This window comes from Cyanistes caeruleus, unplaced genomic scaffold (genome assembly GCF_971803275.1).
Source record: "Cyanistes caeruleus unplaced genomic scaffold, bCyaCae1.hap1.1 HAP1_SUPER_30, whole genome shotgun sequence".
Taxonomy (NCBI): Eukaryota; Metazoa; Chordata; class Aves; order Passeriformes; family Paridae; genus Cyanistes; species Cyanistes caeruleus.
In genome coordinates this window covers 2,018,679-2,045,246 of record NW_028256295.1, presented here as the reverse complement: position 1 = coordinate 2,045,246, position 26,568 = coordinate 2,018,679, and the positions used below count along the sequence as shown (strand labels likewise).

The 26,568-nt window shown below is 53.8% G+C and overlaps 2 protein-coding genes across 2 annotated transcripts in view; one reads left to right on the top strand and one right to left on the bottom strand.

Moving 5' to 3' along the window:
• Positions 1-1,608: 1,608 nt before the first annotated feature.
• Positions 1,609-26,568, top strand: part of LOC147645273 (uncharacterized) — a 268,783-nt gene continuing 243,823 nt past the window's right edge. The window contains 2 exon segments of the mRNA XM_086874765.1: positions 1,609-1,626; positions 2,346-2,815. Of these exon segments, the coding sequence (XP_086730891.1) occupies positions 1,609-1,626; positions 2,346-2,815 (488 nt within the window).
• Positions 9,140-16,084, bottom strand: LOC147645283 (uncharacterized). Its single transcript, XM_086874839.1, has 4 exons — positions 15,969-16,084; positions 14,578-14,731; positions 11,158-11,230; positions 9,140-10,971 (listed from the first exon to the last, which is right to left on the bottom strand). Exons 3-4 carry the CDS (start codon positions 11,201-11,203, stop codon positions 9,965-9,967), a joined length of 1,053 nt encoding a protein of 350 aa, XP_086730965.1. The 5' UTR covers positions 11,204-11,230; positions 14,578-14,731; positions 15,969-16,084; the 3' UTR covers positions 9,140-9,964.

Genomic DNA, 26,568 nt, shown 5'->3' with positions numbered 1-26,568 from the left:
GGGCACTTGCGGGGCTGTAACGGGGAATCTCTGGGTCGCGGGGGATGATGGGAGTTGTAGGCGCCGGTATAATGAGGCTTTATGGCGCCGCGGAGCATCACGGGAGTTATAGGCGCAGCTCCAATAGGTTCCGGTAAGGCGCGGGGCATGACGGGAGATGAAGTCCCGGCCGGAATAGCGCTCTATGGGCGCCGCGGAGCATGATGGGAGCTGTAGTCCCGGAAGTGGCTCGGAAGGCGCGTTCGGCGGTGTGGGGAAGCCCTTGGAGAAGACTTCTGCGTCCGAGCTGCAGGTGCTCTGGGCGAATGTACACGGCTCGGGAGCACTTGGGGGGAACCTGGGGAGCTGTGACCGGGCTCTTTAGGTCGCGGGGCACGGCAGGAGGTTTGGGCGCGGAACTGTGTTGTGGGATGATGGGAGATGAATTCCCAGGAGTGGCTGGAAGGGGAATCTGTGGGGTCGGGAGCATTCGGGGATCCAGGGACGCTTTGGGGGGTCCCGAACGGGCAGTGAGGGGGCACTCGGGGATCCTGAAGGGTCTGGGGGACACATGGGACATATGGGGGGCGATCCCGGGGTTCTGGGGAGCGCAGGGCATATTCCCAGTTCCTGACAACCTGGTCTCAATTGCCCCCTGGAGGCTCCTACTGACTGCCAGTATGATCCCAGTATGATCCCAGTGTGATGTCAGTACACAGCCAGTGCAATCTCAGCCACTGCCAGGATGATCCCAGTCCAAACCAGTCTCTGCCAGTGCTGCCACTCCTGGGATCCCCCAGCCCTCTCTGTGTTCCCCCCTCCCACATCTCCCCAGAGGAGCCCCAAGGGCTGGCAGTCCCCAGCCAGGGTCCCCAGCCAGCCCCAGGTTGGATCTGCAGCCCCCAATTTTCCCAGTTTCCCTCTCCTTTTCCCCGGGCCGGGTTCCCCCCGTCCCCAGCGGGTGGGAGCAGCGGAGAGCCCCGCGCTGCCCATCCCGACCTGTCCCGGCTCCATCCCCGCTCCTGCCGTGGGCTGTGAGGGGTTTGGGAACGGGGCACCGAGGGTGTCGCTGCTCCTGGGGGAGGAGGAGGAATGGAAGAGGAGAGAGGAAGAAGGAGAGAGAGAAGGGATGGAAGTAGGAGAAGGAGGTGGGGTTAGGGAGGAAGAGGAGGAGGAAGGATGGAAGGGGAGGAGAGGGAGGAAGAGGAGGGACAAAGGAGGATCAGGGAAAGGAGAAGGAACCACAAGGTTGAGCACTCCTTGAATTCATAGCCCCCTCCTGTGGGATCATCACCCACCATCCCACAGGTGATGGGGGAGTGGGAGCTTTGCCCGGATATCCTGGGGGGGTCCCTGGGTTGGGTTTATTTTGCGGGGGGGGATGTTTGGAGAATGTGGAACTCCAAAGCTGAGTGGAAAATCCTACTTGGGGGGACATTGGGGGGTCTCACCATCCCTAAGTGGGGAAATGGAAACAGGGGGAACTTTTTGGATTCCTGGCACTCCCAGCAGCCTGGGGATGGTAGGGACTGAGCAGACAGGTTGTCCCCAGTACAAGCTTGACTCCCAGCAGCTGGGACAGGTGGGAACCCTTGAACCTTCTCTCCTTGAAGACAGGGGAGACTAGAGATGGGGAACTCCTGGGAGGCATTTTCAGAGCTGAATATTGGTGTTTTTTGGAGGTTTTATGGACCCCAGATGTCCGGTGACTTCTAGAGATGAGCTTGGACAGAGGGACCTGCAAACTCAATGTCCTCATCCCTTGTATTTCCTCAAACCAGGATTTCCCATTCCCAAACCTTGGCTGGATGGAGAAGGAGGCTGTGAGGAAGAGGAAGATGTCCCAGGACACCCAGGCAGGTGAGGAGGAAGTCAGTGCTCCTTTCCCCCTCTCTCCTGCTCCATCTCCCAGCCCAGCCTGGCCCCCGGCTGCAGGACAACCCCGCTGCCGACGCCGTCCTGCTGGGGACGCACTGGGGGGATCTCCTTCCCCTTCCCTCTGGCACGGAGGCAAATCCCATCCTCTCCTTGTCCTTCCTCCCCCAGACAAGGAGCTGAGGATGGAGACCAGGGAAGACAAATCCCCACAGGAGAAGCTCATGGAAGAGGCCGTTTTGAGCAGCTCCACGGCACAGGAATCCAATGGGGAGGAAAATCCCCAGAGATCCCACAGGAGGTGGGGTTCCTCACCCATCCCAGGGTGCTCTGAGGAGGAAAGACCCACCCTGTGCCGGGAAGGCGGCCGGAGATCCAGCCGGGGCTCTGAGCTGGTGGTCCATGAGCAGCTTCAGGATGGGGAGAAGCCCTACAAGTGCTTGGAGTGTGGGAAGAGCTTCAGCCAGAGCAACAGCCTGATCTGTCACCAGATGATCCACACTGGGGAATGGGCCTATGAGTGTGAGGAATGTGGGAAGGGCTTCAGCTGGAGCTCCCAACTCATCATCCACCAACGCATCCACACTGGGGAGAGGCCCTACGAGTGTCCCGAGTGTGGGAAGAGATTTCAGAGGAGCTCCACTCTCCTCAGGCACCAGCGGATTCACAGAGATGAGAGGCCCTTCCGCTGCCCTGACTGTGGGGAGGGCTTCAAGCAGAACTACACCCTCATCACCCACCGGCGCATCCACACTGGGGAGAGGCCCTATGAGTGTGGGGAATGTGGGAAGAGCTTCAGCCGGAACTCCAGCCTGATCTGCCACCAGAGGATCCACACCGGGGAACAGCCCTATGAGTGTGAGAAATGTGGGATGACCTTCAGCCGGAGGTCCCATCTGACCATCCACCAGATGATCCACACTGGGGAGAGGCCCTACGAGTGTCCCGAGTGTGGGAAGAGGTTTCAGACCAGCTCCCATCTCCTCGAGCACCAGCGGATTCACACGGATGAGAGGCCCTTCCGCTGCCCCGACTGCAGGAAGGGCTTCAAGCACAACTCCCACCCTCATCACCCACCGGCGCATCCACACTGGGGAGAGGCCCTACGAGTGTGGGGAATGTGGGAAGAGCTTCAGCCACAGCTCCAGCCTCAACACCCACAAACGCCTCCACACTGGGGAGACACCCTACGAGTGTCCCCTGTGTGGGAAGAGCTTCACCTGGAGATCTAGCTTGACCCAACACCAACGGAGGCACCAGTAAGGGAAGCCCAGCAAGTGCCCCAAGTGCAGGAAAAGCTTTCTCCACAGCTCCAGCTTCATCCCCCCTTGGAAAATTCAAGTTTGGCAGAGACCTGGTGATCCATGTTCCCTGTGATCCATGCTGGGGAGACACCTGTACCTTTTCCTGCCTATGGCAATGACATGATGTGGGATCAAAGAACGTGAGGGTCTGGCCATGGCCCTTTTGTTATATTTAATCCCATCTCAGGTCATTGCCAGGGGCAGGTGTTGGGGGTTAGGTGACTTTTTTTTTTTTAAATCTGGATTGCCTGTGGAATTTTTACCCATTAGTTGTGGGGACAGCCTAACTGTGGGTACTTGGTGGGTGCTTGACAAAAGGCAAAGAGTTTGGCCGGGCCCAGGGAGGGAAGGGGGGCAGGAAAAGAGGAGAGCGGGGACAGTTTGGGGGGCTTTCTTCAGCTTCGGAGAAGGACACTTTGGGTGCAGAGATGTTGCGGTGGGCACAAGAGAATTTCACCATCACTCACACAGAGCTGCTGCTGCTTCTCCTTCTCCCCTCTTTGTTGGTGGCCTCGCACCCCCTGTCCTGCCGGGACGTGTGACAGTGCCAGGCACCGCCGTGGAACTGCTGATCCACCTCAGCCACCGGCCCAGGATCTCAGCTCATCCCTGCTGTTCCAGCTGAGTGTTCCTCAGAGCCCTGCAGGAGCACCGGGACTGCCCGCCCGAGGGGTTTGTGAAACAAAGCCTCTCCTCCATCCCGTCTCAGCCGAGAAAGCTGTCATGGGGTCCCTGGTTCTGTTTTCTTGCTAATGCTGTAGTTATTGTTGTTTGTTTGCCTGGTTATAAATACTAATAAAGAACTGTTATTCCTATCCTCAGATCTCTGCCTGAAAGCCCCTTGATTTCAAAATTATAATAATTCAGAGGGAGGGGGTCTACATTTTCATAGCAGGGGAGGCCCCTGCCCTCCATAGCTGACACCTGTCTTCCAAAACAAAGACAGATGGGGAGTTTCTCCATCCACCTTATCTCTGTGGGGCCAGCAGTGCTCTTGGTTCCTCCTGCTCTTTTTGTGGGGCCTTTTGTGTCTGTGCCCCTCCAACTTAGGGGGACAGGGGATATTTGCTGCCCCCTTTCTGCTTCTGGGAAGCCTGTGCGGGCTCTTTGTCCCCCTCTGATTTGGGGGTTGCCAGTGTTGTCACCATCCTGGCAGCCCCCGGCTGCTCTTTGTCCTTTGCCAGGCCAGGGGTGTTCTCTGTCCCCTTGCAATTTGTGGGGCTGGCACAGGCACAATTCCCCTTCTCTTTGAGGGGGCTGGCAGTCTCCCCTTCCCCTTCTGACTTGGGGGATGCTCTGAGCTCCATCCATCTCTTATTTTGTGTTGCCAGGTATTTATCTCCCTTCAGTTTGGGAGGCCCGGGGATAGTCTCCATCCTCCTACAGTTTTGAGGGGCCTGGGAGAACTCTCTGTCTCCCACCGATTTGGGGGGACTGGTGCAGGCTCCACCCTACTCTGATTTTGAGGGACAACCTGGAGGAAAGGCACCAAAATCTTGACAAAGGCTGAAGGGAATGCTCTGATTACCCCTTTTGCCAAGAGGTTCCCTTAGCTGAAGTTGCTAACCAGGACAAAACTTCCAGGCCCGCAGTGGGTTTTGGGTTGTTTTATTTCCTGGGCCCTCAGTCCTGCGTGGGACACGGGAACTGGGTGCTGCAGAGGCTGCGCCAAGGCATCAGAAATGGCCACCCAACACCCAAGGGTGGTAGAAGATCTGCTCCAGCACCGGCCGGTCCATGGGGTGCTTGGACAAACACCAGCGGATCAGATGTTGGCACTCTGGGGAGAGAAGGCAGAAAGCGGCGCTCACTTGCAGAAGGCTCCTGCCCAGCTGCTCCCGGCGCCTGCAGAAGCCGGGCCACGCTGCGTGTGCTGGGAGCTGCCCTTGGCGGGAGAGCGGCACGGCAGGACAAGCGTCCCCTCCTTCAGCCAAGCGTGCCACACCCAGCCTGCCACGGGCCACCTGCTGCAGCCGGCCCTTGAGGGCACATGGACGTCCCGCGCAGCTGCGGGATGGCCGGGCTGGGCTGCGCGGTGCCACCTGCCAAAGCCTGCCTTCTTCAGGCCGTGTACCAACCTGGAGAGACCTCCTGCGGGAAGAAGAGCTGCCCCAACACGGTGTCACGCTCGTTCTCGAAGGGCAGGAACCCGCACACCATCTCCAACAGCCGGCTGAATGCCGCACCCCGCGGCCCAGGAGGGAATGGGGCCGTGCAGTGCCTGGCACTGGGAGCAGGGCCCGCGCTCTGGGCTCACCGGCAAACTGTGTGCAGGCCCGCTCCTGCAGGAAGTTGCCACAACCAAAGTCCATCAGCTTCAGGTCGCCAGTCTCCGGGTTGACGAGGAGGTTCTCTGGCTTGATGTCCCGGTGCAGGACGCCACAGGCGGTGCAGTGCCACACGGCCTCCAGCACCTGCCAGAAAAGCCAGCACGCCGCCTCCTCGCTCAGGAACTCTTGCTCCAGCAGGACGTGCAAGAGATCCCGAGATTGCTCTGGATGCTCCATCACCAGCACGAAGCTGTCAGGCAGCTGGAACCAGTCGAGGAGCTGGATGATTCTGCGGCAGCCAAAGCCCACCTTCTCCATCAGCACGATCTCCAGTGGAACACAGGTGCCGTCGGGCTGTGAGGAGAAGACAATGCCTCCATCACAGGGCCTGATGCTGCCAGGAACCCCCCAAGTGCCCGCCAGTGCAGTGGCCACAGCCAGCACTGGCCACCTTGCTCTGACCTGCTTCTAGGCTGCTCTCAGAGGCCCTGGCCTGGCCTGGGAATGTCCCTCCAGAGCCCCATGGCAGCCTCAGACAGCTCCTCAGGTCTCACCTGCCGGTACAGAAGCCTTGTTGGTATTTGGTGGCTCTATGGGAGCAGCTTCCTGGAGATGGAGGAAACTCCCTGGTCCCTCAGGAATTGTCTCCTCCATCAGGCACGGGCTGTTGCCAGCTGGCACATCCAGCACCGTCACCTGGGAGCTGTGGTCTGGCAGCTGCTGGCTCCAGGACACTTGCTGCTCCTCCACCTGCTCCTGAGACGGCTCCCCTGGATCAGGCTGGGCTCCCACTTGGACCTGGGGGCTTTCCCTGGCCATGTCAGTGCTCAGGGTCACGCCCGTGTTGTTGAAGTCCAAGGGTCCAAGGAAGCTGGGAGACCTGTCCCTGGGCTCTGCACCTTCTGCAGGCTGACAGGTCTGGCTGAGCCTCTCTGAGGGATGGAGGCTGTCAGAGATAGCGGAGGCTCCTGGCACCATGGACGTTCTCTGACAGCCTGAGCTCCTTGCATGGATGGCGGGTCTTCTCTGCTGTGCCATCCTTGCAAGGCTTGAGGCTCTCCCAAGGATGGTCAATCTTGCTGGAAGCAGCCTCCTGAAGGGATGGCGTCTGCTGGAGAAGCTGGGAGAGCCACAGCAGGGCAGGTGGCCTCACCTCATCAGCTTCTCCAGTTCTTTCCACAACGCCAGCCACATCCCAAAGAAGAGCGGCACAGATGTCCCATTGTGTGCCCAGTGCCGGATCATCCCTTCCTGCAGCTCTTGGGCCACTGCCATGCAGGGACCGCAGCTGCTGGAGCTCTCCAGAGGGCTTGCGGGAGCACCTGGCCGCCGGCGAGGGGTGGCCCGAGGCCTGGAGAACCTGGGAGCCTCAGGGGCTGCTCGGTTCCTCCATGGGCCTCTGGGCCTAACCCTGGGGCGCTTCCTCGTCTGCCGCCTCCGTGGTTGCCAGTGGCCACCGGCCCAGCAGACAGCCACAGCGGCCAGCAGCAGGACAAGGGCAGCCATCAGGACGCCACCGTCACCCATGGCTACGGCACGTCCCATGGCGACTGCACTGGCAGCTGCGGGGGCTGGCCCGGTTTATATAGGGCTGGCGTGGTGATGTCACAGTGCTGTGGCCAGCACAGCTGTGTGACATCATGGCCCTGCATCACCCCAGCACTCAGCCCCTTTGTGACATCACGGCCCCACCCAATTCAGGGATCACAGCCCTGGCTCATCCCTTGTCATGGGGTAGCTTTACCTTTAAGACAGTTTGGAGGGAGAGGAAGTTGAAGCTGCTGGTGGCTGATGGGAGTTTTTCCTCCTGACCAATTATCGGTCATTTCCAAGAATTGACAGCAGATCTGACCATTAAAAAGTGAATTCAACTTGTAAACACCCCCTTAAGAAGTACAGACAAAATTCTCTTGCTCTCTTTTTGGTTTCCGGCGTTTGAAGAGGTAACAGGATTCTGTCTCGGCCTCCTCCCCCCTCTCCAGGCCGACCAGGCCGCGGTGGAGGGGGGAGGGAGGGGGAAGAGAAGCAGCGCTGGTCAGCCGAGCTTGGTTTTCAGTTTTTGCTGCTAGACTGAAACTTAACACCATGAACTCTTGCAGTTTTCTTAAAGCTTTTAATTCTTTTACTACCTGGATAAACATACAGATTACTCCTTTTCTCAGAAAGACAGAGAGAGAGACAATCAACATAGAGGAGACATCATAGAACCACCAAAAACAGTAAAGAAAAGAGTTAAGTTTAAATAAGAAAGAGAGAATAAGGAGAAGCTTTACAGCTGAAATATCTTTCTGTTAAAGCTATGGAGATGGACAATAATAGTATAAAAAGACTCCTTTAATTCATGATAAGAGTGTTGAGAGGAACAAGGTATTCAAAGTGTAAGTTTTGAGCAAAAGAGAGAGAGTACTTGTGATACTGTGAGTTGCTGGAATTGAGTTGAGTGAAGATTTTAAAGCTTTGAAGAGCAGAGAGAAAACTGTTTTCCAGGAAGGCTCACAGAGACAGATGAAGAAGACTTCTGCCTTTGAATAACTTATCCTTAAAAATAAGATTCCTAAACTCTGTGACCCATACACACCTCGGAGATGTGAAATGGGAGGAGAAGATCTAATGACAGATTTCCAGGCAGCTGGCATTAGAGAAATAGAAAACTATGACAAAAAATAGTTTTCTCGTGAGAAACTCTGTAAGTTAACAGAAAGAGACTTCTGTTTCTCTACAAAGACTGATGAAAAGACTGTAACCAGAATTGAGACTGTTTTTAACCACCAAAGTTCTAAAGTTATTTGTCTCTATGTTGTCATGTATACAGAGAAATAGTTAAGATGTGGAAGATAAGGGGGTTTTCTGAAAGTTTATTCTGGTGTTCTTATTCGTGTAGTTTGTTAATAAACTGTCTTTATTCCTTTTAAGTTTTAAGCCTGTTTTGCTCTTGTTCTAATCCATATCTCACAACAAGAAATAAGTAATTTTTTTAGTTACTGGTTTAAAACCACGACACAGGGCCAGGCTGCAGGATCATGACCAGGGCAGCCACAGTTACCAGGAACAGGCATGGGACACCAACGAGATGGGATTCTGTTCAGGAAACCATTTATTCAGCTCAGGAACAAACTCAGATCCAGAGACAGCCCCAAACAGAGGCAGGGAGATGGGGTTTGAGAACCAGGGTGGAGTTCAAGGTCAGGGACCATTGGGAACACAGCAAGGGAGAAACCCCAGGGGCCCAAACCCAATCAGAAATCCCTGGGCTGCCACTCCACGAGGGGCCCAGGGTGGAGTTTCTTCCTGGGCTCGCAGGGCCCATCCTCCGAGGCAGAGGGATGGAATTCCCTCTTGCCCACACCTCTCACTTTAATGATATTCATTTGAAACTCAATCCTTGTCTCCCTGGGCAGGGGCACCTGACACAAAAACTCACTCAGTAATGGGCACCCTGTCCATTTCTCATCCCCAGATTTCGGCTGTCTCATTGCAGACCCCACCCCACCTCCCCAGTACCAACCCCAACCCATCCCATCCCTGCTGGACATCAAGACCCCCTTCCCAAGCTCTATTTCCCACATTTCACACCTCCTAAATTCCATCCCACCCATCCTGCCCCACCCAATGCCCATCTCACCCCTCCTGATCTGCATCCCACTTCACCCAATCCACTTCCAACCCCATTCCACCTGATGCCTTCAGAAGGCTGACCTAGAACAGCCCAAAGAGAGTTAAGAATAAAGTTTATTAGAAGGATTTAAATACACCATGGGCAGTTAAAGAGCCAGGCCAGGACAAGCGATCACAAGGTCTCACATTTTTAGAAGTTTAGGTCCATCTGCATATTGGGGTTCATTGTCCAGTTACAGCTTCAGATGATGAAGTCACATCCTTCCTGTTTTCTCTCTTCAGTCCACCCTTGTTTATGCTTTTGGGCTTGAAACTTCTAACAAGTGTCCTTGGTATGAAGCTAGAAAAGGAATTGCTTTGTCTACCTACTCTGTGAAGAGAGCTCACTAACACTTAACAGGAAGTTCAAAACTACAATCCAAGGCAGTGCAGAATATGAAAAATATGAAAGTTAAAACTTAAGACATCATACCCTGAGGAGCTGTGGAATCCAAGAATTCTGGGTGGGAATGAGTAGTTTTCAGTGGCATTGAGTGGTTTTGAGGTGACAGATTGAACCCTCTCATCTCTTTGAGTGACAAGAAATGGAGAAAACTACAACAGATACCCCCACAATCCCCAAGTCCTCCCAAGTATCTCTTTTAATCCCAGATTCCCTTAAAGCACTAGTAGAAAGTGAGGCTTTAGATGCCTTTGATGAATTTGCAGACTTTTACCCCAGTTTTGTCTGTTTTAAAGGGATGAAAATGAATCAAAAGATAGAACCAAAATAAAATGACCACCAGCCCAGTGTGCTCCCAACACAGATCACTGGGAACGTGGGTTATCAGGGCTCTGCCCAACGTGGGTCCTCTGATGGGGGATGGAGCCAGGGAAGCACACGAAGCTCTTCTTGCACTTGGGGCACTCACAGGGCTTCCCTTACCGGTGCCTCTGTTGGTGTTGGGTCAAGGCAGAGCTCCTGGAGAAGCTCTTCCCACACTGGGGACACTCGTAGGGCCTCTCCCCAGTGTGGATGCGCCGGTGGTTGATGAGGTTGGATTTGTGCTTGAAGCCCTCCCCACAGTCAGGGCAGCGGAAGGGCCTCTCATCCGTGTGAATCCGCTGGTGCACGAGGAGATTGGAGCTCCTCTGAAACCTCTTCCCACACTCGGAGCACTCGTAGGGCCTCTCCCCAGTGTGGATCATCTGGTGGAGGGTCACTTGGTACCTCCATCTGAAGGTCATCTCACATTCCCCACACTCATAGGGACGTTTCCCAGTGTGGATCCTCTGGTGGAGGATCAGGCTGTTGCTGTGGCTGAAGCTCTTCCCACACTTGGGACACTCATAGGGCCTCTCCCCAGTGTGGATGCGCAGATGGGTGATGAGGTTGGAGTTGTGCTTGAAGCCCTCCCCACAGTCAGGGCAGCGGAAGGGCCTCTCATCCGTGTGAATCCGCTGGTGTACAAGGAGAGTGGAGCTCCTCTGAAACCTCTTCCCACACTCAGGACACTCATAGGGCCTCTCCCCAGTGTGGATGCGCTGGTGATGGATGAGTTGCGAGTTGCAGCTGACACCCTTCCCACATTGCCCACACTTGTAGGGCCATTCCCCAGTGTGGATCATCTGGTGGCGGATCAGGGTTTTCCTCTGGCTGAAGCTCTTCCCACACTCCAAGCACTTGTAGCGCTTCTCCCCATCCTGAAGCTGCTCATGGACCACCAGCTCAGAGCCCCGGCTGGATCTCCGGCCGCCTTCCCGGCACAGGGTGGGTCTTTCCTCCTCAGAGCACCCTGGGCTGGGTTTGGAGCCCCTCCTCCTGCGGGACCTCTGAAGCTTTTGCTCCCCATTGGATTCCTGCACTGTGGAGCTGCTCACAGTGGCCTCTTCCATGAGGTTCTGCCGTGGGGATTTGTCCTCCCTGGTCTCCATCCTCAGCTCCTTGTCTGGGGGAGGAAGGACAAGGAGAGGATGGGATTTGCCTCCGTGCCAGAGGGAAGGGGAAGGAGATCCCCCCAGTGCGTCCCCGGCAGGACGGCGTCGGCAGCGGGGTTGTCCTGCAGCCGGGGGCCAGGCTGGGCTGGGAGATGGAGCAGGAGAGAGGGGGAAAGGGGCACTGACTTCCTCCTCACCTGCCTGGGTGTCCTGGGACATCTTCCTCGCAGCCTCCTTCTCCATCCAGCCAAGGTTTGGGAATGGGAAATCCTGGTTTGGGGAAAAATACAGTTCATGGGCACATTGGGTTAGGGGGCTCCCCCTGTGCAAGTTCAACTCTAGAAGTCACCAAGCCTCTGGAGTCTATAAAAACCTCCCAAACACCAAGATTCAGCCCTGAAAATGTCTCCCAGGAGTTCTTCATCTCTGGTCTCTCCCCTTTGCTGTTCAGAGTTTCCCCCCTGTCCCAGCTGCTGGGGGTCACGCTTGTACTGGGGGTTCCCCTGTCTGCTCAGTCCCTGCCCTCCCCAGGCTGCTGGGAGTGCCAGGAATCCAAAAAGCTCCCCCTGTTTCCATCTCCCCACTTATGGATTGTGGGACCCCCAGTGTTCCCCCAAGGGGCATTTTCTGCTCAGCTTTGGAGTTCTTCATTCTCCAAACATCCCCCCAAAAAAACCACCCCAGGAACCCCCCAGGATATCTGGGCCAAGCTCCCCCTCCCTGGGCACCTACAGGATGGAGGGGGGGTGATGATCCCATGGGTGAGGGGCTGTGAATTTGGGTAATGCTCCACCTCGTGGTTCCTTCTACTTTCCCTGATCTTCATTTGTCCCTCCTCTTCCTCCTGCTCCTCCTCCCTAACTCCACCTTCTTCTCCGACTTCCATCCTTTCTCTCCTTCATCCCTCCTCTTCCATCCCTCCTCCTCCTCCCCCAGGAGCAGTGACACCCTCGGTGCCCCGTTCCCAAACCCCTCACAGCCCACGGCAGGAGCGGGGATGGAGCCGGGACAGGTCGGGATGGGCAGCGCGGGGCTCTCCGCTGCTCCCACCCGCTGGGGACGGGGGGAACCCGGCCCGGGGAAAAGGAGAGGGAAACTGGGAAAATTGGGGGCTGCAGATCCAACCTGGGGCTGGCTGGGGACCCTGGCTGGGGACTGCCAGCCCTTGGGGCTCCTCTGGGGAGATGTGGGACCGGGGAACACAGAGAGGGCTGGGGGATCCCAGGAGTGGCAGCACTGGCAGGGACTGGTTTGGACTGGGATCATCCTGTGATCACACTGGCAATGACTGGAACTGTATTGGATGTGTACTGACATCTGTATGATGTCACAACTTTATGATGTGTACTGACATCACACTGGGATCATACTGGGAGCACCTGGGTCCATGCTGGCTGAGACTGGGATCCCACTGAGGGTGACTGGAATCATACTGGGATTGACTGGGAGTGGCTGGGAACAACTGGAATCATGCTGAGAGCAACTGGGAGGAGCTGGGAATGACTGGGAGCGTGCTGGGGCTGACTGGGATATACTGGGAGAGACAGGGAGTCCCAGGGATCACACTGGAGGCTACTGGGGTCACACTGGCACTGCCAGGGAGCAACTGGGGGCCACTGGCCTCATCCTGGGAGTGACTGGGATCAGACTGGGAGTGACTGGGATCAGACTGGGAGTGTGAAGGAAACTGGAAAATTGGGGAAAAAACGAAAAAAAACCCAGGATAAATTCAAGGAAAATGGAAGGGAAAATTCAGGGAAAAACCAGAAAAGTATCAGGGTGAAATCCAAAAACATCAGGGGAAAATCAGGAAAAAATTGGGAAAAATTTGGGAAAAATGGGAAAATTTGAAAAAATTGGGGAAAACCAGGAAAAATTTGGGGGGAAAAAAAGAGAAAACTCAAGGAAAAAATGGGGAAAAATTGGGGAAAAAAGTCAAGAAAAAAAAGTGGAAAAAAATTTGGGAAAAATCAGAAAAAATGGGGGAAAAATCAGGAAAAACCAGGAAAAATATGGGGAAAGAATATTGGGGAAATCAGGAAAAAAACTGGGAAAGAACTTGGAAAAACTGGGGAAGATCCATAAAAGAAAGAGGAATAAAATCTGGAAAGAAATAGGAAAAATCACAGGAAAAATCAGGTAAAAACTAGGAAAATTTGAGAAGAAATTGGGAAAAAGCTAGAAACGAATTGGAAAAGGAAAAGAGAAGAATCAGAAAAAAGTGGGAAATACATGAAAAAAATTGTGAAAAATTGTGAGAAATCAGGGAAAATATCAGGAAAAGAAAGCCAAAAAGACCCTGGGAAAAATCAGGAAAAAATTAGGAAAAATATTGGAAAAATGAAGGAAAAACCAAAAATATTTGAGAAAAAAAATTGCAAAAAAATCTGGAAAATAATTGGGAAAAAATCAGAGAAAAAATGTGGAAAAAAAGGAAAATCACAGGAAAATCAGGGAAATGAAATGGAAAAGGATAAAAATATCTGGAAAAATCAGAAAAAAAAAATGAAAAAAAATCAGGAAGGAATTCAGGAAAACCAGAAAAATTAGGGAAAGAATAAGGGAAAAATCTGGAAAAAAATGGGAAAAAAAGGAAAAAACACAAAAATCAAGGAAAAGTTTGAGAAAAAAAATGGGAAAAAATTGGAAAAAAAAAATCAGGAAAATAAAAAAAAATCATTGAAAATATTATAAAAAAAAATAAGGGAAAATCAGGAAAAATATTGAGAAAAAATTGGGTATAATCAAGAAAAGAGGGAAGAAACCTGGAAAAAATTAGGAAAAATCAGTAAAAAAATTAGGAAATACAGGGAAAAATCAGGGACAAATTGTGAAAAAAATCGGGGAACGATGAGGAATAAATTGCGAAAAGAAGAGGGAAAAGTCAGGAAAAAACGGGGAAAAATCAAGAAAAAAATTTAGGAAAAGAATTGGGAAAAAACAGGGAAAAATCAGAAAAAGAAAGAGGAAGAAGACTGGGAAAAAACTGGGGAAAATCAAGGAAACAAATCAAGGACAAAATCAGGAAAAGAAAGTGAGGGAAAAAACTTTGGAAAAATGGGAAAAAAATTGGGAAAAAACCAAGAAATATCAAGGAAACAAACAGGAAAAAATCAGGAAAAATTAGGAAAAAAAAGGGGAAATATTGGGACAAATCAGAGGGAAAAATCAGGAAAAAAATTTTAAAAATATTCGAGAAAAATTGTTTGAAAAATGAGGAAAAAAATCAGGAAAAGAAAAAGGGAATAAAACCTGAAAAAAATCAGGGAAAAAAATAAAAAAAAAAAAAAAAAAAAAAAGAAAAAAATTGCAGGAAAATCAGGAAAAGAAAATGGGTAAAACAGGGGAAAAAATCGTGAAAAAAATGGGAAAAACCAGAAAAATTACAGAAAAATTGGAGAAAAAGTTGGGAAAAAGACAGAAAACTTTGGGAAAAGAAGAGGAAAAAATCAGGAAAAAATGGGGAAAAAATGGGAAAAATTCAGGGGAAAATGAGGGAAAAATCAGGAAAAAATAAGAAAAAAAACAAAGAGAGAAAAAAATTGGGGAAAATCAGGAAAAGAACAGGATGAAATCCCCCTATCCCATTTTTCCATGGAATTTTGGGAATTGCGTGCCTGGGAGGTTGTAGAAGAATTTCCAGATCTGGGAATCCAGGGAGAGGCGAAAGGTGGAATTTCAGATGAGCTGGTCAAAATTTTTGGGAAGGTTGATAGCCTGGTCCTATTCCAGCTTCCAGAATGTTCAGATGAATCCCACGCCTCCTTCCAGCTGGAAAGCATGGAAAAATCACGGGAAAGCTGTGATTCAAATTCATGGAGTTTTGCCCCCAAAGCACCCTTTTTTCCCACCAAAATTTCTATTTATCCCCCAAATTTCAATTTTTGAGATAATTAAATGGCGAAGATAATGGGAAATGGGGAAAAATAAGATAGAAATTGAGGAAGAATGGGGAAAAGTTGGGGAAAACTAGAAAAATATGGGGGAAAAGTGAGAAAAATGGGAGGAAAAATGGAGCAAAATAGAGGAAAATAGGGAAAAATGGGGAAAAAATAGGGAAAAAATGGGATAAAAATGGGAAAAATTTGAGGAAAATGAGATGGAAATGGAGGAAAAATTGGGAAAAATGGGAGAAAGAAAGGGAAGAAAATTAGGATAAAATTGTGGAAAAATGAGATAAAACCAGGATAAAAATGGGGGGGGGGGGGGGGGGCATAAGGAAAACTGGGATAAAAATGGGAATAAAAATGGTAAAGAGGAGGCAAAAATGGGGGAAAAATGGTAGAAATTGGGGAAAATAGGAGTAAACATGGGGAAAAATTGGGAGAAAATGGAGCAAAAATAGGGTAAAATGGGGAAATAATAGATTAAAAACGGAAAAAAAAATGGGAAAAATAGGAAAACATGGGGAACGATTTGAGTAAAAATGGAGGAAAAATAGGAAAAAAATCAGAAAAACTGGGAAAAAATGAGGACAAATGAGATAAAAAAAGGGGGAAATTGAGGGAAAAAGGAAAAAAAAGGGGGAAAATTGGGGAAAAATAAAAAATAGGATAAAAATTGGGAAAATTGTTATGAAAATGAGGAAAAATTAGAAAAAATAGAGCAAAAATGGGATAAAAATCTGGAAAATGGGATAAAATGGAGACAAATTGTACTCTAATAGGGAATGACTGAGAGTCATTTGGCTTATCGTGGGGCGCACAGGAAACTGGAGCCACACGGGGTGAGGAACTGGGCAATGCTGGGAGCAGCCACTGCCGGCACCGGGAGCCCCGAACCCCTTTCCCGGCCATGCCGGACCCGCATCCCCCCGGCCCCTTTGCCGGGGCTCTGCCGCCACCGCCACCGGGACCCCCCAAAAACACCTCCCGGGGACCCCCGGGGTGCCCCCGAGGGGCATCTGCGGCTCGGCTCTGGAGCCCTGCCATCCCCAAACATCCCCCCCAAAAACCCCAAAGCCAGGGAGCCCCGGGGTATTTGGGGCGAGCTCCCCCTCCCCGGGCACCTGCGGGATGGGGGGCGATGGTCCCGAAGGAGCTGCAGATGCAGAGAGCGGGGAGCGCAGGTGGAGCCTCCTCTGCCTGCTCCAGCTCTTCCTCCTCCTGCTCCTCCTCTTCCTCCTCCTCTGTCCCTCCTCTTCCTCCTCCTCTGTCCCTCCTCTTCCTCCCCCTCTGTCCCTCCTCTGTCCCTGGGCGTGGTTCGGAGCCCTCGGGTGAGCGGGGCCGGGCCGGGACACGATGGGAAAGGGCTGGGTCCCCCCCAAACCGAGCTGGGGGCAGCGGAGCTTTGGGGGAACAATGGGAACGGGGCGGGACAGGGGAACAGGGGGAGGTGGGAGCACTGAGGGTCCCCCAGTTCACCCCAGGAGCCCCAAGCCCCGTCCCAGCCCCCCCAGTTCCCCCCGCAGCCCCGGCTGAGGGGGGCTCAGCCCAGGAGCCGCCGTCGTTCGGGGCTCCCCCGAGTGCAGGAACGGGAGAGTTCCCGGCTCGGGGAGGCCCCAGCACAGGAGGGGATCTTGTCCCTCTTCCAGGGCCTTTCAGGGTCTTCAGGCCCCTCTCAAGAGGAGTTTTTCTCTTTTTCAGGTTTTTTGGGGGGGATCCCACCACTACAGGGGTGTTTTTTCCTCCCCATTTTAGGGTGTTTGTGCGGCCGCAGCCCCACAAGCCCCTTTTGAGGGGGGATCATGATGGCTTTAAGTGACATTTTTAGGGGTGTCCCCACCCCAAGCCCCTGTAGGGGATGTTTTGTCCCCCAGGGTGGATTTTGGGGGTTCTCTCTACCATGGCCGCTTTAAGGGCCCCCGGTGTTGTCGGGTCCCACTGTAACTCCTCTTAAAAGGGCAACACCGCTCCCGTTGGTTCCGGCAGTGGAGCCTGGGAGGGGTTGGGGGTCCCGGGAGGGGTTTGGGGGTACCTGGGTGATGCCAATGAAGGTGATGGGGTCCCCATGCTGGGTATAAACCTTTGTGAGCGTTTCCTGGGGGGTTTTCGGAAGTTCTGGGTGGTTTTGGGGCCATGGTGCTTTTTGGGGAGTTCCCAAGGGGGTTTACAGGGGTCCTGATGAGGGAATTTGGGCGATCCCGGGAGTGGAATTTGGGATCTTAAGGTTGTTTTGGGGAACCTGCTGGTGATGGAGATGGGGACCCCATGACAGGTATGAACCTTCTCAATGTCTGTATGGGGTTTTGCGGTTTTGGGGAGTTTTTGGAGCATCCAGGACTGTGTTTAAGATCCAAGAGAGGTTGGGGTGTCCCGGGGGGTTTGGGGGTTCTCGGCAGGTTTGGGGGTACCTGGGCAATGCGGGTGGCAGTGCTGGGGACCCCATGCCAGGTTTGAACCTTCTCACTGCGCACGGGAAGCGTCAGCGTGTTAAGGGAGATCCTGGGGGGCCCGGGGGGTCACCCCAAATCCCAGGGACCCCAAATGCTGAGGGACCCCCCGAACTGCCCTCGCCGCTGGATCTGCTACAGGCAGGGGGGCACCAGCACTCGGCCCCCACCCTCCACCATCACAGGGGGGCTGTGGAAGAAATCTGGGGGTGCACGGACAGGTCGGGTGGGACCCCCAAAGTCCTGGGGGAGGGGACACAGGGGGACTCACAGGAATTCCCATTATGGGGGAAAGAAGAGGGACCAGGAAGAGTTTGGGGGGGCTGGGTGGGTCATGGGGGGACCCCCAGGAGTCTTGTGGGTGGTGGGGAGGGCAAGGAACAGGGCGACCCCCAGGATGGGTTTGGGGGGGAACCGGATAGGAGCTCCCATGGCAGTGGGATGGGGAGATCTGCCCGTGGAATTCCATGGGAATGGCATGGCAGTGAGATCCGTCTACAGAATTCCCATGGGAATTGGACAGCAGTGGGATCCATCCATGGAGATCTCACGGGAATGGGATGTCTGAGATCCATCCATAGAACTTCCATGCGAATTCCCACATTCCCAAATTTTGCCCTCCCAAATCCCACATTCTCAATTCCCATATTCCCATGGGAATTCTGCCCTCCCCACCTTTACACTCCAGCGCCTCCCGCCCATATCTGACATATTTCCGGAGACATTCCCTGCAGCTGTGAGCCAGGGAATTTGTTAATCCCTCAGCCTGGATCTCAGGGATCCCCATGGCGGTGCCACAGTTGCCATCGCAGCCCCACAGATCCCCCAGCCCCGGCTCCCCCCGCTCAGCCCCGCTCTGGCTGTGCCGCTGCTGCAGCATCTGCAGCTCCCCGCTGCCCCCGTGCCGGTGCCGCTCCTTGTGCCGGCCCTGGCTATCCCAAGATCCCAGCCCTGGCTATGCCAGTATCCCAGCCCTGGCTATCCCAATATCCCAGCCCTGGCTATGCCAGTATCCCAGCCCTGGCTATCCCAATATCCCAGCCCTGGCTATCCCAATATCCCAGCTCTGGCTATCCCAATATCCCAGCTCTGGATATCCCAATATCCCAGCCCTGGCTATCCCAATATCCCAGCCCTGGCTATCCCAATATCCCAGCCCTGGCTATCCCAAGATCCCAGCCCTGGCTATCCCAATATCCCAGCTCTGGCTATCCCAAGATCCCAGCCCTGGCTATCCCAATATCCCAGCCCTGGCTATCCCAATATCCCAGCCCTGGCTATCCCAGTATCCCAGCCCTGGCTATCCCAATATCCCAGCTCTGGCTATCCCAAGATCCCAGCCCTGGCTATCCCAAGATCCCAGCCCTGGCTATCCCAAGATCCCAGCCCTGGCTATCCCAAGATCCCGGCTCGGCTCCGCCCGGCCCCGCTCGCTGCGGCGGCGCTGGAAGGGGATCCCAGCCAGGGACCCCATGGACATGGACTGCGGGAAGCCCGGGCCGGGCTCCGACAGCGCCGCGTGCAGGGAACGCAGGGAGAGGAGAACTGGGGGGACATTTGGAGATTTGGGACCGGGGGGGTCACGGCTGAAGGAAAGGGGGGACGGGGAGAGCCGGGAAGGGCATTTGGGGATGGCAGGAGTGACAAGAGGGGAGGCTAGGGCTGGCTAGATGTGGCATGGCTGGAGTTCAGGGCGTTCCTGTACCCAGGAAAGGGAGCTCCAAGGGTCCCCGCTGTCCCCATTGCCAGGACAGGGCAGGGAAAGCCGGGATGGCTGGGAATAGGGGTCCCGGGTGTCCTGAGTGCTGAGGAAAGGAGGGGCTGGCTGCTGGGAGAGGCAGGAATAGGGGTCCGGGGGGTAAATGGGTCAAGGAGAAGGGGGCTCTGGGGGCTGCGGGAGGCGGGATGGCCGGGAAAGGGGTGCAGGCGTTCCTGGTGCCAGATAAGGGGGTGCAGGGTGGGACCCACGGCCGGGAATGGGGGTTCGGTGGGATGGCGGCGCCCAGGAATGGGGGTTTAGGAGCCCCTCGGCGCTCCGGAATGGGCGATCAAAGACTCCCGGTGCCGGGGGTCCCCCTCACCTCTCGCCGCCCCCCGGGAGCGCCCCCGGCCCCAGCGCTGGAGCCATCGCGCTGCTCCACTGCGGCCCCGCCCACAGCTCCGGCCCCGCCCACAGAGCCCCCTCCGGCCCCGCCATTGGCGCCGCTCTTTGCTGCCCGCCAGTGGCAGCCCGAGGCTGCAGTGACGTCATCGGTCGCCGGGCAGATCCCGGCGGCGCAGGGCGGCCAAGGCGGAAGCGAAAGCGCCCGAGGGAGCGCGGGGGGAGGGGACGCGGCAATTCCAGGGAATTCCCCTGGATCCCCTCCCGGGATCCCCCGGGACCCTCCTCGGCCGCGCACTGCGGGACCCCCGGGACAAACTGGGCTGAACTCCCGGGCCCGGCGCCCAAACTCTGCCTGCAACCCGCCGGCTTCGGCCCAAAGCGGGGGAAGCCCCGGGATCCGCGGATCCCATTTTTCCTGCGGCTGCGGCTCCCCAGCCCCGGCGGAGCAGGAGCGGGCGCTGGGAGCCCGAGCCCCGATTCCCAATCTCCTTCCCTCTCTCTCTGCTGCTCTCTCCCTCTCCTTTGGGTGATCAGAAATGCCAGAGCGGCTGGAGAGCCCCGTGCCCAGCTCGGCTTTCCCTGGAAAGGGAGGCCTGGGGGTGCGGTGCCCCGGGATGGCCGGGAATGGGGCTCCGGGGGTCCCCGGGCTGACGGAACCGGGGGATCCAGGGGCTGGCAGGGGAGGATCCCCGGGAAAGGGGGTGCAGGGCGCTGTTGGTGCAGGAGAAGGGGGTGCAGGGGGTCCCGGAGCTGGGGAAGGAGATGCGGAGGGGTCCCAGGGCCCAGGAATGGGGATCCAAGGGGGTCCCAGGGGGGCTCCCCAAAGCCCCTCCCAGGGCACAGCAGGAGCTGGGTCAGGAGCTCTGGCAGAGACAAAAGGGGGTGAGCCCGGCATGGGGGGGACATGGGGGAGTCACAGGCACTCCCGGGGGGGGGACACGACCCCCGGGGACCCCTCCTCACCTTCTCCCACGTACCCCAACAGAGCCCCTAAATGGATGAGCAGAGCTCGGTGACTGCAGTATGAAACTTGTTCAGTGGCACAGGAGGATTTAGAATTGAGGACAGGGGAAGGGTTTAACCCAGCCTCCTGTTTGAACAGCCTGGAGAGGGGGCTGGGAAGAAACCCATGCCTGCATTGAATTGAGAGAGATCCAGACCCGGGCTGGGAGAGATTTGAGACACACCCACCTTTGGACTTTGCTGTCAAAGTGACAGCGACAGTGACACCCTGTCACATAAAGGTAAAACCTTACAAAAGAAAGGACTTGGAAAACCATGGTTTAGGACTTGTTACGTGGGCTTAGTGTAGCTAGCAGCTGGCCTGATAAGTTCCCAGGCAAAAACATCTTGAGAATGGAAAGTTTGTTAACATAACAAGCTATTCTTGGGGAGAAAAACAAGTGCACCTGTAGTAACAAGGGATCTGTCCCATGGGAATCAGTAGAAAAAGTATGAAAACATTGTTAGAGAGAAAAGTTTGGACTGACGTGTACACTCACCATTACCAACCAGTGAACTGAGTTCCCAACCAACTGGAATTAAGCACGGAGCCTTCTGATAACCATGTAAATATAAGCTGTGTGCAATAAAGCTTTGGCTATGGTGGAAGAAGAAACAGGTGTCATTGTCCATCTCTACTGCGACACACCCAAGCAGGACATCGAGTCCTGCCGAAGCAGTGGAAAGAAGCAGCTCTGGTGGCCAAGTGGCACGGCCCATTCCAAGTGTCCCTGAGCACAGAAACAGCCCCAGCACAGCTGAACACGGGGGGACCCCTCAGCCTCGGCTCAAGGGCTCTGCAGCCCCGCAGATTTGGATTTCCCGGCTGCAGCAGGAGGATGGGAGCCGCCCCTGAGCCTGCACTGAAGGCAAGGCAGCAGCAGCCAGGGCTCCCCAGCGGGGGAAGCCCCTGGGGCTGCCCACAGATCCTCTGCTGAAATCCTCGGCCTGGGCACCCTCCTTTGGCATCTCCAGCCCCTGCGGGACAATCCTGGCTGGCACTGCTGGAGCTTCAGGGCTTTCTGTGCCTGCCCTCGCCACAGCTGCTGGGGAAGGCACCGGGAGAATTCCACTCTGGCTCTCAATTACACTCACACTCTGGGCTGGCTGGGATTAGAGTATTGGAAAATAGACCAAGTATAAAATTATTTTTTATTTGATTTCTCCAGTCAGGCTTGGTTTGCATTTGCCTTGGGGAAAGGAATTTTAAAGGTTTTTTTTACAGGATGTTCCACCACTCAGCAGAGATGAGCTTAACATGTCAAAAGACTGGGAATAGCCCAAAAGATTCCCACAAAGACAACGACCATCAACAAAACATCAATACCCAGCAGCAAACATCAACCAACATCTAGCCCAGACACTGCCCTGGCACAGCTGGAGACACCTGGTCTGGAAAAGGCTGAGCAGGAAATCCAGGAGTGCAGACCTAATTCACATCAGAGGCACAGAAATCCGGGTGCAACAGGAAACCAAACACTAAGGACTCCACAACTTGGAGACAATGAACACTAAATCAATGGATTTCTATGGGTTCAGACTGAATAAAGTTTAGGAAACATCTAGTAAAACTCACATGTCATGGAATGATTTTCTCTGCAGATGCAGACTATGTGTGGTTGAAATGATTCTGTTCAGAATCAAGGAATGCTTTATTTCTCTAATAACATTGTTGGAGAGTTTTTGCTTTTCACAGTTACAGTGAAAGGATTACACCATTAGAAGAACTTTAAGTAATAATTCTACTTTTCTGTTCGCAGTTCTGTTTGGGCCAGGGGTGTGAGAATCAGTTTTAGACAGAGGAGAAGTATTAGAAAACACTTGATTGCTTTCTAATTTTTGTTTTTATGTTTGTGCGTGGCTCTTAGGGATGGCAAAATTATGGTATGGGTTTTTCCATGTTCACATTTAAGCTGCATTTTGAAAACTAGAAGAGTTTGAAATGTGGCCCTTTAAAATGGAAACAGTTAATAGAAAATTGTTTAAAAAAAAAAAAAAAGCAGATGGGGGAGGGAGCCCTCCATGTGAGTCATCCCATGGCTGCCCTGGAAGAGAAGCTTCATTCCAGGCAGCCAGCAGAGGAGCTTTAGAAATGCAAATTAACACCTCTGGGGCAAAGCATGGACAATGTACCAGGGTGTTCCTGCCTGGGGGAGGAATTGGGCTGAATTCCTCTGCCCCTCACCCCAAGCTCTGCCTGGGGGCACAGATGGAATTTGCACAGCTAAAGGCAGAGCCCATGGTGAGGATATCTGACTCTGCATCAGAAATTGGTGAAGCTAAGAAGGAAAACAGATAATTGAGAATGTTGTGAAAACTTCATTATAAAAAATGGGGGAGAATCATTGCAGTCCCCACCTCAACTTGCGCTCTCAATTTCTATGTTATCTAGGGTGAATTAGAGCCCCGGACTTTGTTGCTACCCCAAGTTAAGGGAATTCAGTTGGGAATCCAAGTATGTGCTGATTTAATTAGAGAAAAGCCAAAAATTGGTGCAGCCCTGCCCAGAGGGAGCACCCAAAAATGGGGAAAAGATGAATGGCCACCAGAACAAATCCTGCAACACCATGGACCAGCCCCTGGGAACCCTAACAAATTCATATCAGGTACCAGAGAAACCATTTATCATTTCCATGGCATAATTAGATTACAGGATGTCCTCAAAATAATACCCAACCAGACAGCTCCAATTCCTGACCTTCCTGCCAACCAATCCACTCAGATGAGGAATACAACATTTCACCATGGGATGGAGTCATATTATCTTTTAGCAGGAAAAGGAGGCAGAGTTTGTGGAAAATTAAATGACTCAAACTGCTGTTGGCAAATAGATCACAAAGGAAAAGTGGAGAAACAGATAACAAAGGATAGAAGAAAAGAGCTCATGTATTGGTCCAAACATGGAAAGGATGGGAATGGGCAACATTTTTGTGGTTCCCTGGCAGACCATGGGTTAAACTAATGCTGTTTCTCCTCTTATGTTCTACAGCAACTCTCATCTTTTCACCATGCACACACCTTGCTGAGTGCAGCTCATTCAGCAGCTGAGCAAGGGGATGCAGGGGGCAGCCAGGCCTCCTGAGCCACAAACGGCTACAAAAGGACAGCGAATGAGGGCACTGAGAGCAATCCCAAAATCAACACCCAGGAAGAAAAAACAGGGTCAGTGAGTGAATCTGCTTGGAGATAGGGCCAGGGACTTGCACATACGGAAGCAATGGGAAAAAGCATCAGTTTCAGAAAATGTTACCAATTGACAAGGACCGCTGCTCTGACAAAGTCCCGCTAAATTCCTGAACTTCCAGAAGAACAAAGACTTAACAGAGCCATCAATATCGGATGTTATACAACAGTGGTGGGTACATATTAACCGGGACATGCAGGAGGCAGATGGGGAAGTCTGAACCTTCCAAGCACCTCCGCCAGTGGGGAAAGGGACAGGGACACGCGGCCGGGAAAATCAGGACAAAAACGAGGCCGCGTCCTCCAGCAGCTGGAGAGAGCGCACGGCAAATGCCCCACGGCCTCTCCCTTTGGGCAGCAATAAAGTCACTCTCACACCGCTCCTCGGGCTCCTTTGGCCACACAAACCTCTGGCGCCGGGAATTTTCCCGCCCAGCCCCGGGCACAGCGCAGCCACCTCCGGGCTACCGACACGAACCGGGACGAGCCAGCGCTGCTCCGGCACCGGCTCCTGCCGAGGCCCCAGCGGGAAGGAGACCGCGGGCAGCCGCTCCCGCAGCGCCCTCACGCCAGGGCCAACACGGGCCGGCCACGGCACAAGCCACCCGCCACAGCCCCCCGCCGCCCCCTCCCGGGCCCGCAGCGAGCCCCGAGCCCCCGCAGAACCGAGCGCGGCTCCCACCTGCGATGGCTGGGGCCGCCTCCGAGCTCCGCCGCCGCCTCACCGGGCTCCGGCCGCTGCCGCCGCTGCCGGGCCCGTACAGACGCTCCGGCAATGGCGGCTCTCCTGCCCCACGTCCGCCCTGGGGGCGCCAGCGGGGCCGCGCTTGTCCCCGCTCTGCCCAATCAGCACGCGCCAGAGCCACGAGTGACGGCAGCAGCAGCCAATCGCAGCCAGCGGCGGGCTCTGCACACGGCACAGCCCCGCCCCGCGCTCTCAGGGCCCGCCCCGGGCTGTGTGAGGGGAAGGGCGGAGATGAGGAACAGGCCTGGAACGGGCCCGGCCCGAGCCGATATTGAGCTCCCAACACAAACAAAGTTCTCCGCAGCTCCCGGCCCGCTTTTCCCTGCCCTGGGTATTCGGTGGCTCCGGCTCAGCGGGAAGCCCTGGAGCCTCACTTCTCCCACCTCTAAGTAGGTGCCTCAGTGCATCGCTCGGATTTCTCCCAAAAAGGAGAAAACTGCCCCAAATACCTGTGGATGAGTGGGGGAGGAGAGAGATTTCTGGCAGAAAATTCCAAAAACTCAGTGCAGGATCATGAGAAGTAAATTAATACCCCTAAAACCAGCTTCCCCCCCACCCCTTCCTCCTCCCAGCTGTGCCTCCTACCCCGGCAGTGCAGGTGCGGTGAATTAAAGGGCCAGGAGACCTTCTGCTCCCTTTAACAAGCCTTTATTAGAGAGAACTCGGCCTAGAGGTGGGGGCTCGGGGTGCACGCCACCACTGCTCCCTGTGGTCGATGTCGAGGATCACACAGGCCTGTCGTCATCCACTGTCAGCACAACCAGAGCCTCTATCCTCACTAGGATCACCCAGAGACTCTGTCTTAGGCTCAAAGGTCTAGGGGTGTCTTCCCTCTCAAGTCCTGCCCAGGTCATGGCAACCAGCTTGCTGGACTGGGATTGGCGCACCCAGTCTCCCCAGGTCCCCGCTGCCTCCACAGTGGGGTCCTCCAGATGTTCCCTGAGCGTGGCTCATTGTCCAGGACTGTCTTTGTTCCCAGGTGGTAATATGATTTTAATATGCACCCATGTGCAAGTCTTTATGGGAAATGGGGAAGTTCATCCTGGGTAGCAGCGGCTAAATTACCTGATGGGTTGGGAGGGGGTAAGGGATGGGGATACAAATGCAAGGATAAAACAAGTACAAACTTCTTAACAGTGAACCCTTTTGGGACTTACAACACCAAAACCCCTTATCCAGGGACCTGAACTGGGATTGAAACACGAACATATAATTTGAACATTGGGATTTTTATTTATAACAATATCCCCCCTCTTGTAATTTGACCAGGCATCAGCCTGCGTCAATTTGTTATTTCAGGCTCCTGGTAGTGAAACTTCTTTAGTCTTTGGTATTGGTCATATACCCTTTTGCTTCTTTCAGCTCTGAACTTTCTAGCATTAGGATCTTAGTTTTTCCTTCTCTTGGGTTATTTCTAATGAGTTGTAGATCGTGCTGCTAGCCTCTATTACTGAGGTAATTATTCTGATCAAACACAGGATGACACAGGGAAGAAATAACAGTCCTGCTAGTCCCGCTATACCAATGAATGCCACCTTTTTCCACCAGCCCTTAAAGGACCAGAAACTATCCCATCAATCAGTATTCAGGATCGGCATCCATTCTTGGTTCCCTACTTGGAGATTTTTCTGATCTCTTTAGAAATGTTCCAGATTACTTCACTTTTATCATCTATTTCTAGGCAGCATTCAGATGTGTTGAACTTCCCACAGATTTCTTCCTCATCAGCGAGAAGGTAATCTACTGCCAGTCGGAGTTGGTACACCAGGTACATCAGGTCTGGGAGAGGTAGTCACTTATATGATCAAGGGCCAGGGCTGTTTTGTTCCATGTTATTTCAATTACAGCTTGGAGCCTGATTATTCTGTTTAACATGTATATCGGGGTCCTATATCCCCAGGACCCATCCTGGGCCCAGGTCGCTGGCCCATAAGTTCTTATTATTTCCTCCAGGGTCCAGACTGTTCCTTTCCAATTCTGGGTCCCTCCTGTGCTTATTACACTCCTCTTCTTCCTTTTTAGGGGCCTCTTTAGGTTGTCATATAGTGGTACTCCAAGCTCTGAGCCAGCCTCTTTTGGGAGCAGGAAGAAAGCTGGCTTTATCACCCCAATCGTGCAGCTACCTGACCAGTCTCCTGGTAGATGTGTATAAGCTGCATCCTCGCAGATCCAAAAGAAATCATCTGGGGCTTCCCAAAAACCCTCCCTGTCTTCATAGGGGTACTCCCAATGCTTTGATAGGC